This window comes from Odontesthes bonariensis, chromosome 6 (genome assembly GCF_027942865.1).
Source record: "Odontesthes bonariensis isolate fOdoBon6 chromosome 6, fOdoBon6.hap1, whole genome shotgun sequence".
Classification (NCBI taxonomy): Eukaryota; Metazoa; Chordata; class Actinopteri; order Atheriniformes; family Atherinopsidae; genus Odontesthes; species Odontesthes bonariensis.
This window is the reverse complement of record NC_134511.1, coordinates 9,531,545-9,547,253: the sequence shown is the minus strand read 5'-3', so window position 1 is coordinate 9,547,253 and position 15,709 is coordinate 9,531,545. Positions and strand designations below refer to the sequence as shown.

Sequence of the window (15,709 nt, the reverse complement as noted above, 5' to 3'; positions counted from 1 at the left end):
AAGCAGCAGCAGTTACCTAGAGGACAGATAGGGGTTTGGTGTCTAAAGGTTTGCCCTGACTGGAAGGAAAAACTGTGGGTGAAGCAGTCACGATCAGTGCTGTCTTGATTCATCATTACAGACAGCTGAAGTTCCCTTGAGCAAAGCACAAAACCCCATCTGCTCCTAAAGTTCTAAGCCTGTGAACACACACCGACTTCTCATTTGCTTTGTGTGTCCATGTCTTATAGATCGTTTCAATGCAGAGGTCAGATTCCTTTGCAAAGTCCGTACAGTCCAGTGGACAAAAAGAAAATACAAAAGGTATCCAAAAACCTTGACGAGTTGTGTGAAATTGTTTTCTTTCTTAGCCCGTCTTATTCCTTACCATGAAATTTCGGATGGACCTGTGGAAAATCGTCCCGTCATAGAAGCCTTTTTTACACAGACCGATGAAATTCTCTCCTGCTTTAGGAACCTGGAGAAAAGAATATGCAGATAGATGAAGAAAACCCCCCATAATTAAAACAACAGTTAATCGAGCAACTCTACACTATCAGCATAGTCATCTGTCAACCAATGTTCCAAGTCTGAAATACAGAATAAGTTCTCCACTGCAAAAAAAAAATAAAATAAAATAAAATAAAATAAAATCAGATGCCATATAATCTTATAATAACTGTAATCAGAAGTGACGCAAAGAATTTGTGGGAAACTAATATGAATTTGAATGCTGACACAGTGTTTAAAAAAAAAAAAAAAAAAAAAAAAAAAAAAAAAAGAGAAAAACATCACTGCCGAACCTTCTCAAAGGTTTTGTTTGAAGAAGCTTCAAATTGAGTACACCGAGTAATAATATTTGTAAGTAATTTTAAGGGGATTAAGATGATATGTAGAACCTTCAATCTAACAGAGGATGTTTTTTCTATCTCACATGAAATGGTGTATGCTTTAAATCTTATACCATCATTGAGGAAGATTCACACATTTTCAACTCTGACCTGCAAGAATAATAGAAAACAAACAAACAAACAAAAAAAATGTTTGCTACTAAGACAAGTCAAGGATGAAGTAGAGTCCATCTATGTCCTTAGACAGCCTCACTTATACAGTATATCACCATAGCTTTGTAACTATGGTGATGCAGAAAGTTATCAACACTAACATTTTGTGAACCATTACAAAACATCTACATAGAGCAGCAAGTTCCAACTAAGTGGCCCTCCGAAATAAGGCAGCATTTGTTCTCCGAGCAGAAGGCGTAGGTCGTGTCTACTGTTATTAATGCCAACAGCCTTAAGGAACACTTCTCCTGTGTGTGTGTTTGAGCACGAGTGTGTTTATGTGAGAAACGCACTCGCTTTGCCCTTGGCAACAGTGGATGATGGTTTCCAAGAACCACCATATGCTTTAGTAAAACCTATTTTTATGCAGTGGCTTTTTGCAGTGTGACAGGGTTTTTATAAGCTCTACTGGTTTTATTTTCTCCTTCATTACAGTTTCACTGTTGGAGTTCAACTCTGGTTTCGTGTAAATCCCAGAATGCCAAAGCATTTTGGTGCAAAAAAAAAAAAAAAAAAAAAAATTAATTCACTTCCAGAATAGAGAAAAACATCTAATAACAAAAGTCAAATGACTTTCTGTCAAACAGCAGATTACTAGAACATCAATTTGTGAAATGCATGAAAAAATAAAAATACACAAGTTTCCTTTGATTTCTAACCAAGAAGTTTGACGTCAGAGCTCCCCATCTGGAACTCTAATTCCTCTTGCAGTTGCTGCTCTCTAATGACTCGCCTTCATACTTAAAATTGTGAGGAAGCAGTGACGTCAGCATGGAAAGAATGTTTGCTGACGCAGAAAAAAAAATGACAGCAAACGTAGCAGTTCACATACGTTGACAGGCGCTCCCCTTCAAAGACAATCTGCCAAAAACATGTGATAATGGTGGGCATAAAAACAATCAAACTTACTTCATTCATTTAGAATATTTTGAATCTACAGATTTTAGCGCGTCCTTCTAGATTTGTGTGCATTTCAGGAGCTTCATGGAGCATATCTATTCATTTCACTCACACATTTAATTCCTGTTATTTTCAACTCAAATATGACACTGCAGCATCTTAATTTTTTTAATCATCTGAATGTATGTTAATGTTTTATCGTCCAATTATTTTTACTGTTATTTGAATTTGTTACAAATCACTAAACCTAAAAAAGAAAATACCATTTCATCAAAATCAGATGAAGCCACTTTGATGTACAGAATCAGATGCTCCTTTTAATATAAGGCTATTAAAGGCTTTTACAAGCAATTATATTGGTTGATATGACATGTGGCTAAGTTTAATATCCATCATTAGCTCCCTAACATTTACTAAAAGTTGCAGAAAACAGTGGAAAAGTGGAAAAATCCACAGCTTGATGAGCAAACAGACAGTTTACACAAAGGTGGGCTTGGTTCTGTATGACTCTGAGTGTATGTGACAGTGAAGCAGCGCTCATTAATTTATAAACAGCAGGCTACGAATAGAGCTGCAATCTTGGGTGAAAACCACCCAGGAGGAAGGTGAGGTGGATGAGAATGTGGGGCACAAAGGTTGTCTGACTGGTGAAAGTTTCCTTTGATATTCCGATTCGACAGCTCAGAGGCCAATGAAAACAGAGCACACTTGGTTACCGGGGAAGAGAGGTGTTCAGGCTGGCTTTGAGGGGCCCCACCTTCAACATTAACAAGGTGGCACACAAGGAACATATTTTTGCCAAAATTGTCAAATTGGACAAAAACAAATTGGGGACAGATTCTGCAAGTGTTCCAGATGAGTCACCCAAACATGAATTAATCACCTACACCAGCAAAACTACACATCTGAGAGCATTTTACTCCAGAATTAAATCAGCAAAGTCTTAATCAGAGCCTCATTGTTAAGGCTGCATTTGGAAAACTTTACATCTTACTTTGCATTTATAATATTGGACAATGAAGATGATACATTTTCACTACAAGCTGAAGCTTGAAGCTCGGTAAAGTAGTATAAAACCACCACTTTTTCAACATTCAGCCCAAAAATGCCTGCCTTGTACTGAAAAACAAAGACCTGACAAACGATTTCAAATCAACCTCCCCTTTCTATGCAATTTCTCATAATTGACATATATCAATTATAAAAAGCTGTGAGGGATCAGTCAGTTCAACAACGATGGTGAACTTAGTATTTCCATCTTTTCCTAAATTTGTGGACACTCGGAAAACCCCTCAAAGCATTTTCCTCTCATACTACAACCCGCAGCTGTGTTGCTTTCATGCTTGTTGTATGTGTGAATGTGTCTGAGCTTACCTTGTCACAGTGCAACTCCAGATTCACGTCTCCCTTGTTTGTGTGAAGACGGACATAGCCTTTTTTCTTCACATACTGGTAACGCACAGTGTCATCTGCGATGGCATCTGTTACAAAAATACAAATATATTAGCTAGATACACATACATTTTACAACAAACGTGAGTTAATACCAATAAAATATATATTTCAGAAAACACCCCCCATTTTAACCTATCAGAATGTATAAAAAAAATATATAATTTGATCCTTTCCCATCTTAATCTTAGGTAAATAAAAACCTCAGATGAACAACAGATGTGACATTTTACACCATGTCATTATTTATTTATTGTACTTATTTTTCCCCACACACTGCGTATTGATTTTGGCTTAGTTTTTGTTCAATAATAAATGACACCATGTAATCTAATAATCATAATAATCATGCGTTGTTGCTCATTTTAAGTTTTATTTACTCATTGTTAAGACCTGGTAAGAACGAGATCATTCTTTCTGTGATGCATAAAACCTTAGAATTGAAATAAGGTGTAGCCTTCAATGACAATCATCAGTTGCTATTTGCTGTAGACGCCGTGCCTGCAGTGCTTTTCTGTAAGACTCCAAGAGTGTCCCACTAGAAGAAATGAAGTGACATACTTCGTCACATCCTAGTTTGTACCATTTCTTCTTTAGAAGCTCTTGTGTAATTTTGGCGGTATGCTTTGGATTGTCATCGAGTTATCCACAGATATTCACTGTGCTTTGTATCATTTAAAATCTACAACACTCTTTTGCACTAATGCAGCCCCATATCACCATACCTCCAACCCTGTGCTTCACTGTCAGGACAACTCGTTCAATCTAGCAGAGTCCTGGCAAGATTCACACCAACAATGGAGGCTCCTATTTGAGCCACACGAATTTACTTTGGTCTTATTCAATCAGCCTCTTTTCATGCCCATGAGATGTTTAATCTTGCAGTAGAGAGAGCAATGTTTTCCTGATATAAATGGTGACTGCTGTGTGTTTCACATTGTCCAAGCTGTCACTGAAACTTTGATTTGAATTTATTGGTGGTACTATGGTTTGCTTTGATTGGCTCGTCCTGATTACCGCTTCTGTTCCCACTTATCCGTCGTATTCCTTCATCCAGAATCTTTAAAGATAGATTGTCTAACTTGCCCGTCAGTGATGAAAGGTGTAATCAAGGAGGAAATACATCACTTGCCTTGGAAGTTAAAAGCAATGAAATTATCAGGAAATTATTGTTATGGTAAATTCGATGTCTGCTAACCATTTGTCTTTGAAATGACACCTTGTTGTAAAATCCACTGTCTGCAGACATGTGTCTGTTGATTAACACATTGACAATAATCATTCAAATGACCATTGTCTCCGGATTCTGCATCTCCCCAAAGTGCGAGACTTTCCCCCTGGGGGTGTGGCAAGGAGACAGTTGGAGAATACACACGGTGTGTTCTTTCAGGTGTCACCTGAAAGTCCAAACCCTCCTCTTTCTGTATAAATGCTTCTGATTTCCTTTGTTCTGGGTCTCTTCTCACCACGAACGCTGACTGGTGAGGTTTGGCCTCTTTTGCAGAAGAAATAAACACGTGGCCGGCCGGCACAAACATTGAAAGTCTCTATTTCACTTCTCATCAGATGTAATAGGAAGGTAAGCAAAAACTTAATAGGGAATTAAGACAATAATTTCCATAACAATTTGGCGTTGTCTGCAGGACTCACGCGCAATCGTCCGGGGCAAAACACGGGAAGCGATTGGCCGTCCTGAATTATATAATTCAGCCTCTGAACGTCTGTTTAGTTTTTAAGACGGGAGGGCTTAACCGTGTATTTGTCCTGAATCGTTGCCGCTGAAGTCCAACGAACATAGATCAGCGAAAAACCATCTGGTGAGTACTGAAATATTGACTTCTAAATTATTATTTCAAATTTGGGTTTTAGCATTTCCATTTCTCATGATTTTAGCAGGTGGCAAAGTTTTTTGCTGCTTGTAAACTTAAGAAAGACGAAGCAGAGGATGTTAAATGTTCGTAAAACGTTTGTCTAATGTAGTTTTTTGCTGCTTGTAAACTTAAGAAGACGAAGCCGGAGTGAATGTGTTTGTACGTTAAATGTTGTAAATGTTTGTCTAACGTAGTTTTTTACTGCTTGTAAACTTTAAGAAAAACGAAGCAGAAAGATGAATGTGTTTGTCAGAAGGGTTGAATGTGTTTGTTTGTAGTTTTTTGCTGCTTGTAAACTTTAAGAAAAACGAAGCAGAGAAAAGTTAAATAAATGTAGTTTTGTTACTACTTGAAGAATAGTCAGTCGTACGACGCTTCCTAGTTGGGGTGGGAAGCAGGGTCCCCGTTGAGGAGCGCGGCCTCCGGGGAGGGCCACTTGTTGACGTTATGAGAAAAGAAATGTGGGGGGAAAAAGGTTAAAATATCTAAATGTTTGGGTTCCCAATAGGGGGTCCCTTAGTTTAAAAGACATATCAAAGTTAGAAGAAAAACTGAAGAATAGAGAACAGGAAATAATAAGACAGAACAAAATTCAAAGAGAGTTTACTAGAGAAAAAAAAAAAAAAAAAAAAAAAAAAAAGGAAAAGTGACATCTGTGTGGAAAATCCAGCTGGTAACTAAAAGCACTTCTAAAAAAAACTTTAGTTGTTTGTCCAAAGAAAACACTGTACTCAAACAGCCTTACAGGAGGTCTCCAAGTCACTGTGGACTGTCGGTAAGTATGATGTTTTTCAAAGTTTGTGAAAATGTTATCATCACTCCAAAATCAGACTTTAAACTTTGTAATTCAGTTAAACAAGAAGCCATCGATGGAAAACCACCATTCTTTGAGTCTCTTAAGACAGCAGGAGTCATTGTCTCAGATGATGATTCTCCAAAACACACACCTTTATTTCCTGATAAGAAGATAGAAGAGATAAAAAAATCAGCCAACACAGTGTCAGCCAACACAGTGGTGTGTTTTTCAGGGTCTGCAAGCAGGTAATGCAGCCAATTAATACAATATTTGTATCAATGGTCAACTTTTTCATACATCTAATTTGAGGCTCCAGGTTTACACAGGAAGCTAATTCTGGTTTGCTTTCAACTTCAGCACACGAGGCCATAAATTCACACGTCTGTTTCAAGAATACTGTGAAAGCCAATGAAGCGCTCAGACAGTCTTGAATCCTTTGTTTTCTCTCCAGACACTACTTCGTTACAATATGCTGATGACCTAAAGATTTGCATCCCACTTTGCAGGTCTATTCTGATGTTGATATTCTATTCTCACACTAACAACATTCAGATCCTGTCTCTCTCTAGGAAATGCAGGCGAGGATGCCGCTGGCTGCAAACAGAGCGACATTCCAACACACTGATCCTTTATTTGTATTAATTCCTGTTACCATTCCCAACTTTCTTACAGCATCACAGCCCTTCGCCACACCACAGGAAAAGATGCTCCAGTGCCACACTGAAAAGGAAGCTGTGTGATGTGGACCTGACGATAAATCTTTCCTGCCTGAACATTTCTTTCCTCACTTGGCAGAAGTGACACATGGGTTGAACCATGTGTCAAAAGGGGGGAATAATGCTATAACCCAACACTGTATAACCCAACACTGTTATCACTAAAGAATTTTCAGATTTTCTTCAAGTTTCATCAATCATGAATGGTTTGTGCAACGCATAACAGGTAAAACAAAACGATCACACCCACTCACCCACCACAGAAGGACCATTTGAACACCTGACGATAGATTTAATAATTGCTTAGTAATAGATCGACATGTGGTCGAACTGAATTGAAGTATTCCCAGCAAAATACCAAAAAGGCTCTGCTAACAGAGATTATTCCCAGCTCACTTTGTCAATTCTGCAATAACCCAAATTAATACATTTCTTGCTATTAACCTCAAACAACATTGTTTATAACACCCTGCCAGAAAATGACACTCTAAAATCAAATTAGCGTAGTGTTGTGAGGAAACAGGACTGCCAGAGACAAAAGCCTATTGTCCTTATGCATATTAGAATAAGGAAAACATTTAACATACACATAGACCTTGTGCAATTCTTTTACACACAGAGTTTGTAGCCAGACCACTCCATTTCACTCACACAAGGAAATATGTTACAATATTGCAAAACTTATTCTGTCTATCTGTGTCAGCAGGTAAAATCACCACCAGCTTCCACTTCACGCCATGATTGCCAGCCTGACGACTGAGTGGGGGTGGAGGGCCTGAGAAGGAAGCACCGGCCTTCCAAATGATGACAGAGAACGACGCGGGTCCACGCCAACCACGGAAGGAAGATCCCCGAGGCAACGGAGGAGCCAAGCTGCCAACCGGAACGACAGAGGAGGAGCAGATGACACATGGACGAACGGCACAAGGAGGAACACACGCCGAGGAGGAACAACACGAGGACGAATGGTGCAAGGACGCACAGACGCCAAGGAAGATGGATGACATCAGGAACGAATGGTGCAAGGACGCACAGACGCCAGAGAGGACGACGCAAGGAATCAACTCAATAAACGCCAACTAGACGTGTTTCAACAAACTACACCATGGCACGTATTGGTGTGGAATTAAATATCCAAGCTCGGGTATACACAAACAACTCAGTTTTAGTCAATGGGTCACTCGACCCACATGGCTCCCAATTTAACATGCTGGTAGATTTTAAGACGGTCAAGCGGACCTCTGGAACTGAAGACAACCATTCTGATAAATATGAGAACATTACCAGCATCATCAAAAATATGCAAGATGCCATTCAACCCCCACTAGCAGTGAATGACTTTCTAGGCTAAAATCTTAGAGCCAAGGATGGCCATCACGGTTTTTAATAATTGTTTTCTTTTTGCTCTGCATCTTAATTCCATGCGTGTTAAAATGGCTGTTTGATGTGCTCATAACAAAGATGATTTACTCCTCCACGTATGTTCATGTGTATGCCAATAAGGCCGACCAAAATTCAACCTCTGTTCACATTCCTGACACCAAATCAGACTTTGATAATAACATTTTGTAAATGTTTATTTTTATTTTCTTTGTTTTGCTTTGTGTTGGTTTGGTTTTGTTTGTTTGTTTTTATATTCCCATTATTTTCTCTCTTGTAGACAACCGCCAGGATGATATATTTTTCAATCTGTGTGAATTAGTGATAATAGTTATGACTATTTTTAATTTTGTTCCCTTTCATTTTTTTAATTCCTTTTTATTTTTCTTTAAGGTTGTTTTGTTTTCTGTTAGTGATTAGGTCTACTCAATTGAAAGAAAGTGGTTGGTGATTTCTAATTTTTATCTTTTTAAAATTCAATTTCAATATTGTTTTCCTTTAGTTTTTACATTATTTCATTTTATTCTTCTTAGTTTATTCTTTTTATTTTTTCTTAAGTTTGTCTCCTATCAGTGATTAATTGAATCAAAAAGGGGGGAATGTTATGGTAAATTCGATGTCTGCTAACCATTTGTCTTTGAAATGACACCTTGTTGTAAAATCCACTGTCTGCAGACATGTGTCTGTTGATTAACACATTGACAATAATCATTCAAATGACCATTGTCTCCGGATTCTGCATCTCCCCAAAGTGCGAGACTTTCCCCCTGGGGGTGTGGCAAGGAGACAGTTGGAGAATACACACGGTGTGTTCTTTCAGGTGTCACCTGAAAGTCCAAACCCTCCTCTTTCTGTATAAATGCTTCTGATTTCCTTTGTTCTGGGTCTCTTCTCACCACGAACGCTGACTGGTGAGGTTTGGCCTCTTTTGCAGAAGAAATAAACACGTGGCCGGCCGGCACAAACATTGAAAGTCTCTATTTCACTTCTCATCAGATGTAATAGGAAGGTAAGCAAAAACTTAATAGGGAATTAAGACAATAATTTCCATAACAATATACAATTTTTAAATTGTTTGAGTCATATAGCCCAGGGATACACTCATTTCTGTTGTACACTGTATAAAGATGACAACATTAAGATTATGGCTGGAAAACATTTTTCTTTGAAAAACTATCTTACGGACATTTCCTTGCTCGAGTCTTAGTTTGATATTGCCACATCACTAAGCTTTTAAAAACCCTAAATGCCTCTGCAGTGCAGGCTGTTTAAAATGTACATTACACAAAACAAGACACTAAATCTTTCAATAGTAGCACGTATGACAGAAAATGCTAATCCTGAAACTTCAGGAGATAATGATTACTGTATCATTTCCTGTATTTCACAAAAAACACATTTTAATATCCATTGTTCTGTCTTTTCTCTGTATTCTATGTTAGATTACCTTACATGGCATCCTTGTTTTTGTCTTCCTCTGAAGCGTACTGAACCTACAATACTTTTATACAACCATGAATCTCCCTCAGAGCAGTTAAGGAGCTGACAAGGGAAGAAAACTCTAAACGAACAGCTCTCACTTGCAGTTGCTTTTGTGCTCTGCGGGCATGAAATTGCACTTTGCAACAAAACCAGGAATCCCTGGAAAAATAGAGGTTAAAGCAAGAAAAATAAAGATACGAACGCTTAGTTGTACTGTGAATCTACAGTGGTTTTTGGTGTGTGATGTTCACTTGCCTGCTTCATGTGTTGTTGCAGGAGTCATGGCTGTGGATGTGAAAGAGGCAGAAACTCTGCCAGTGGAGTAGTGCGCCTGGCATGGGGGAAAAAAAACAGAAAAAGTCATGTTGTGAACCTTACTTTTTAAAACTATACTTCTGCTCTTAATATTTTCTCTGATGATGTTGCTCAACCTGTTAAAACGGTAAGTTTTCTTGTTTATTTTCTGAAAACAAAAGCATAGAAAAGAGGGGGAAAAAGTACGACTTGGAACAACTAATCAGGGACACAGACAATCAATGCAATCAAACCCTGGAGACAAGAATAACATTTACTCAGTGATTCTTGAAAAGAAAAATCAGCTCTCAGTCTTGTGAATAACATTTGCATAGTTATTAGTAAGTCTAAGACTTTCTGTCTGTAACCTTTTGTGTTCTATTATTTAGACTACTTGGCAGATTACTCAGTAGTCAAAAGCCTGAAGAGTCCCATTAAGCATGTTGACATGACACAAAAACAAGTTATTGTGCTATAATTGTATTTGTCAGACTAAAACCATATTCTTTAAATTAATATAAACATGGTAGTCCTATCAACATCTTACCAAATTGAGCAAACTGGGCTAACAACCAGATAATGCGTTTGGGTTTACATCTCTCCAGCATGTATTCGCTAAATTAAGACTCAAGTGAAAGTGCTTCGTACTTTGAATCTTTTTGTAAAAACAGTAAACTGTTAGTGTCTATTAATACAACTAAATGTCCAATAAAGCTGCTTTAACACGTTTGTCAGTGTCTTTTTTTTTTTCCAGACAGCTGAACGTGTCAGAAACCGTGACTGAAAAGAAGCCCAGGGACATACTTCTGTCAATATCTTTTGGTTCTAGTGCATGCACACTAGCCCAATAGCCAACAATTATTGCTCCAGTTAATTTTAGAGAAAATAAATCTGCAACAACTACGTTATTATACTTATGTAATTAGGTCAAGCAAAAATGCCAAATATTGAATTTTTAGCGATTCAGTAATTAGGAATGTTAATCACTGCTTGCAGGACTTACTCATTTCATTCATATGATAGAAGATTATTGTAGAAGTAAACCATTCCAGCTAAGATAAAGATGAGCTAAATACACCAGATTAAAAGGGCAGAGACGCCTCATTAAAAACACCTCACGTTTGATCACCAGCTGAGAGCAGCCCTCTTCACACCTCTTTTCTGACCCAACTAGTCTGGTCTTCTTGCTTACCAAGTACAAACTTAGTTTAATACAGACTCTGTGGTTAGTGCATGATTAAAAATAGAATCTTTACTTAAGCTTGGAGGCATTTCTTTCATCTCATAGGTAGGAAGCATTGATGGTTCTTTATGTTGTATTGTACTATGATTTAAGTTACATTTGTTGAATTAATGATGCTTTAGGACTGGATGAATCATTTGCATCGAGAGAATAACTCACTGGAGATTACAGCAGAGAAGTGCAAATGGATCTGAAAGCTAAAGGTCTAACCTACAGTCACAGGTTGGAATTCTTCTGCTCCAGTTCTTGTGACGGCTCAGCCTTCACCTTGTTTGCTCTGTCTGACCTATATTCACTGTTTTCTCAGAAGCCGTCTCATCACTTTGACGAGGAACTACATACAGAGAACACCCAAGAAAAAGCTCTGACATTAAAAAAAAGAAAGATGAGAGACAGAATAGCATCAAAGGAGAGATGAACTGAAATAAGGTGCAGATGTTGTTCAAGCTGATTCAAACTAGAACTCCCCGCCCATTCACAGATACAGGAACATCCGTTACTCATCATTGTGTTCGTTCCCTCTCCACATGAATCTGGCTTATGATGCCTGAGAGCATGTGTGTAGCAAGGTTATAGTAAGAATGAGGAGTACACAAATGAATGAAAACGTTCTTACATACAGACTCACAATGGTCTTCCTGTCTGAGTCTTGCTTAAAAAAAATAAGATAAACAAATAAAAATAGAAGAAAAATGTTTATTCTCATCCTCAAATTACTGTGAATATTCTTTTTTCTGTTCCTGAATGTAGCCGTTTGTTTTGTTGCCCTATCTGCCGTCAATGCATTGTTAAATCTTTGTCTCCCTCATGTGTATGAAGCAAACATTACAATTCTTAAACAGCTCTCCTGAACAGAAACATCTATAACTGCGCTGTATTTTAGCTCATCGTGAAATTAAAAATGGTCTCAACGATAAAACTTCCCCAAAAAACGTTCTGAGTCAACAGTTAAAAAGGTTGAACACCATGTGGTATGATTAACAGCTCCTATCTGAGACCATCCAGGGATGTGAAGCATCAGCCTCCCACTGTTCTAAACGAATAACATCAACAGCAAGATTCACATTTCTGTGTGTTGTTTTAAAAAAAAAAAAAAAACAACAAAAAAAAAAACAGCTTCCAACCAACATTGCAACCTCTTCAGTAATCACATGGTCTTAGTTTTACACGTGTAAGTTTCTGCTCACGGCATTTAATATGTCTGTCTTCTTGGCTTCTGGTTCCTTCATGGTGGAAGCCAGGAGCTGATCCCCCTTGTAGTCTTTGTAAAGCTCAGCTAAGGTCTCCCTGGTCTCCAGGTTGGTGCTGTTCAGGTGATATTGTGGATCCAGCTTGGCCTTTTCCTCATCTACAAAGTACCAGGGAAAGCAAGAGGGTGGAAAAGGTGTCACGCACCCCAAAGCTTTGGTACTCCAGGAGCACTTCATCTTGATTCATAAGATTTTACCAGCAATAAGTCTTTTTTCTAATCTAACTTACAGATAACTCACCTGGATCCAATACTTTCAGGTTGTTCATGACATGGAAGAAGTTGGACACGTTGAACTTATCAAGGTTTGTGGGGTCCTTTGAAGCCAAAAAAACAAAACAAATGTCACGACATAGAAGTCTCTTTTCCCTGCTTACAAACTGCAGGACCACTATAATATATAGCAACTACTCACCTGAAGAGTTATAATGTCCTTTCTGGCAAAGGGTTCATCGGTCAGTAGATCTTTAAAACTTTTGGTCTTGATATTTAGTTGCTCAACAGCCTGCGAGAGAACAAAAATACAAAAAGCAAAACTAAAATCTCCATTGATCACTAAACTGGAAGGAACATCAACTTCATTTTTCGTAGTTTCTCGTTTATTTTAACTTTAGTGGAAAAGCAACACAGTGTGGTGCATTGTTTCACACTGACATCAACATCAAGATGACCTCAGTATGCGTTTGTATACAAGTGGTTTTAAACTTCAATCAAGAGTAACAAAAGTAATTGTATGAAGATCAGTTCAACAAGAGAGTGAGTTCACCAACCTCATGAGAAAAGACATTTCCGGTGACCTTGTTGGCAACAATGTGAGAATTGTCAGTGAAGATGTTGTACAGAACAGGGCAGTGATACTTTCCTGGGAAAAAAAAAAGAGAATAATAAGCAGTGGGCTGAGGTGAAGAGTTGCTTTCCATCTGGTACCTTTGCATGAAAATTCATCTGCCGTAGAAGTCAAGGAGTATCTCAAGAGATGTACTCTGTGCTCTCCCACGTCTTTTTCACCACTTACTTTACTTTGTTCTTATCCACTCCAGAAAAACAGCTTCTACTACTGAACGTTAAAATTTGTTCTTTTTCAAGCTCTCACATCCAGCAGCGCGGTCAGAGAAGTCTTTATTTTTCTCTCCTAACCATTAGCTGAGTTTCAGATCTGGTAAATCAATTTAATTCCAATAACAGCTTCAGTTTGTTGTTTTTTTCTCCTTCAAACACCGTGTTTCTATATCTGTCATGGCTAGATTTCATTTAAACAACTTAAAATATAAACATATTTACCATCGTTGTTCTTGGCTATGTTGAGTTTAATGAGGGACTTTGCTTCTAGTTTCTGTGAGAAAGATAAAAAACACATTTCCAAATAAGTTAAACATGTTTACAGAATCCTACACACATCACGTTTTACATCAAGCTCTTTGATGACTATTAGCAACAGTACCTGACGACACATTGGTTTGTTACTGACACTGTAATCATTATGAAAAATAATAAAAGAGAGGAATCCTGACTTATTACACAAATATACTCTTTAATGATAATTAACTAATGTAACTGAGCATCTATACAAATTGGGGGGGGGGGAATCTCAATTTTGTAGGAAGCACAGACTTCACAGAGCTAAAGCAGTTTTCTCAAGAAAGATCAAACTCCTAAAACAGCTATATTGGTTAAAAAAAGAAAGAAGAAAAGAAACACACACACGCATCAAATCCTGTGTCACTGTTACTGCAGCGGGCAAACATATTTATAGGTTTTTCACTATGGTGTGGACCAGTGAAGGAAATTTATGGGCCATTTTTACATGACTGATTTTTAAATTTTCTTACTTCTCCAGTGGCCGGGTTAGTTCCAAACTTCTTAATCCATGGAACAATGCTCCTAATGCAGAACATAGAAAGGAGTTGACCATTTCGGACAAACCAGAAGATGCAACACATGAGATACGATAAGTTTTAAAAGAATTTTTATATCATGATGACCAAATTTCCCACAACACAGTGCTGTTTAGTGTGAACACAATAGTGTGATTGTAACATAAAATGAGGATAAAAGCACAGTTTACGTTTGATTGTGTTTTTGTGAGAAACTAAATAAGCACATTTGCGTTTCTTCTATGTTCTGAACATTTAATGACATCCGACAGTCAACAGGACTCACACAGATCTTCAATTGTATTTTTTCCTATTTACTCACAGCAGGTCAAATATGACTCCCTCCTCAGTACAGACAGGATATTCAAATGGCTGAAGGGACAAGCTGAAATTAATCAGAGAAAACAAGTCAAAATTAGACGAATAGTTAACAAAACAAAATGACTAAACTACAACAGAACCAGCTTGGTTCTAACACTACTGCGGATCCAATGTGCCTCTGCTGGAAATGGCAAACAAGTCTCTTGTACCTGCAGTGGTCAAACGGAAGTCGTCTGAAGTTTGATCGAGGGATTTCTGGAAAGTAGAATTTAAAACTCATAAACATCAAACAACATTTGGTTATGTTGGAAAGTTGACAAGTAAAATATGATGTACATTTTGCTTACCTACGATAAACTTCCATTAATAGCCTTTTTCATATTTCATATAATGATGCATTTGTTCAACTAAAAACACCTCATGGGATAAAAGATCAAAATAGCAGAATAAACTGACACAGTGATATTTACTGAGGCAGTGAAACCGGCATACTCCGCTAACCCTGTTTTGTTGATATTGATGGAAAGGCTTATGTACAGTAAAACAGTTTTTTTCCTTGTTTTCACTGATCATGTTGTTGCCTTTCCATGACAATCCACCACTCAGAGATTTTTCTTTATCCGTATTTATTTATATTTTATTCATTTCAACTTCATAAAGTGCAATATTATTTATACTAGGTCACTTTACTTTTTAGTACTTGCTTTTTCTCTTTTTTTAAATTTCTTGTTCATGTCTGTTGTTGCTGCTGTGGCAAGTGAATTTCCCCGTTGTGGGATAAATAAAGTACAATCTAATCTATTCTACACTCAGAACATGGGTGTAAAATTATTCTCCAGTGCATTTGGTCCAATTATCTGAATTAGGGTGCCATTTACACCAGGTATTAACATGCATCTTTAAGTCTACACATACGATTAGAATTGGTCTCCACTAGCCTCTTCACTGACATGTGATAAGCTTTCATTTCACTCCCACGCATTCAAATAAACATTAAATACAAATAAACCAATAAACCTTTGTCACATATAGTCAGATATGAATAAAATATGCTAATGTTTCTGCAAAATATATAACCACATTCAGTG

The 15,709-nt window shown here is 37.6% G+C and overlaps 1 protein-coding gene across 1 annotated transcript in view; it reads right to left on the bottom strand.

Annotated features, from left to right (window-relative positions):
* ppil2 (peptidylprolyl isomerase (cyclophilin)-like 2) overlaps window positions 1-15,709 on the bottom strand; it is a 30,189-nt gene that overhangs the window by 13,575 nt on the left and 905 nt on the right. Inside the window, exons 3-13 of the mRNA XM_075467272.1 lie at window positions 14,831-14,876; window positions 14,623-14,685; window positions 14,256-14,307; window positions 13,708-13,759; window positions 13,197-13,288; window positions 12,842-12,931; window positions 12,668-12,743; window positions 12,365-12,525; window positions 9,896-9,971; window positions 3,318-3,424; window positions 368-457 (exon numbers count right to left, since the gene is read on the bottom strand). Of these exons, the coding sequence (XP_075323387.1) occupies window positions 368-457; window positions 3,318-3,424; window positions 9,896-9,971; window positions 12,365-12,525; window positions 12,668-12,743; window positions 12,842-12,931; window positions 13,197-13,288; window positions 13,708-13,759; window positions 14,256-14,307; window positions 14,623-14,685; window positions 14,831-14,876 (905 nt within the window). The remainder of the gene's footprint in view (window positions 1-367; window positions 458-3,317; window positions 3,425-9,895; window positions 9,972-12,364; window positions 12,526-12,667; window positions 12,744-12,841; window positions 12,932-13,196; window positions 13,289-13,707; window positions 13,760-14,255; window positions 14,308-14,622; window positions 14,686-14,830; window positions 14,877-15,709) is intronic.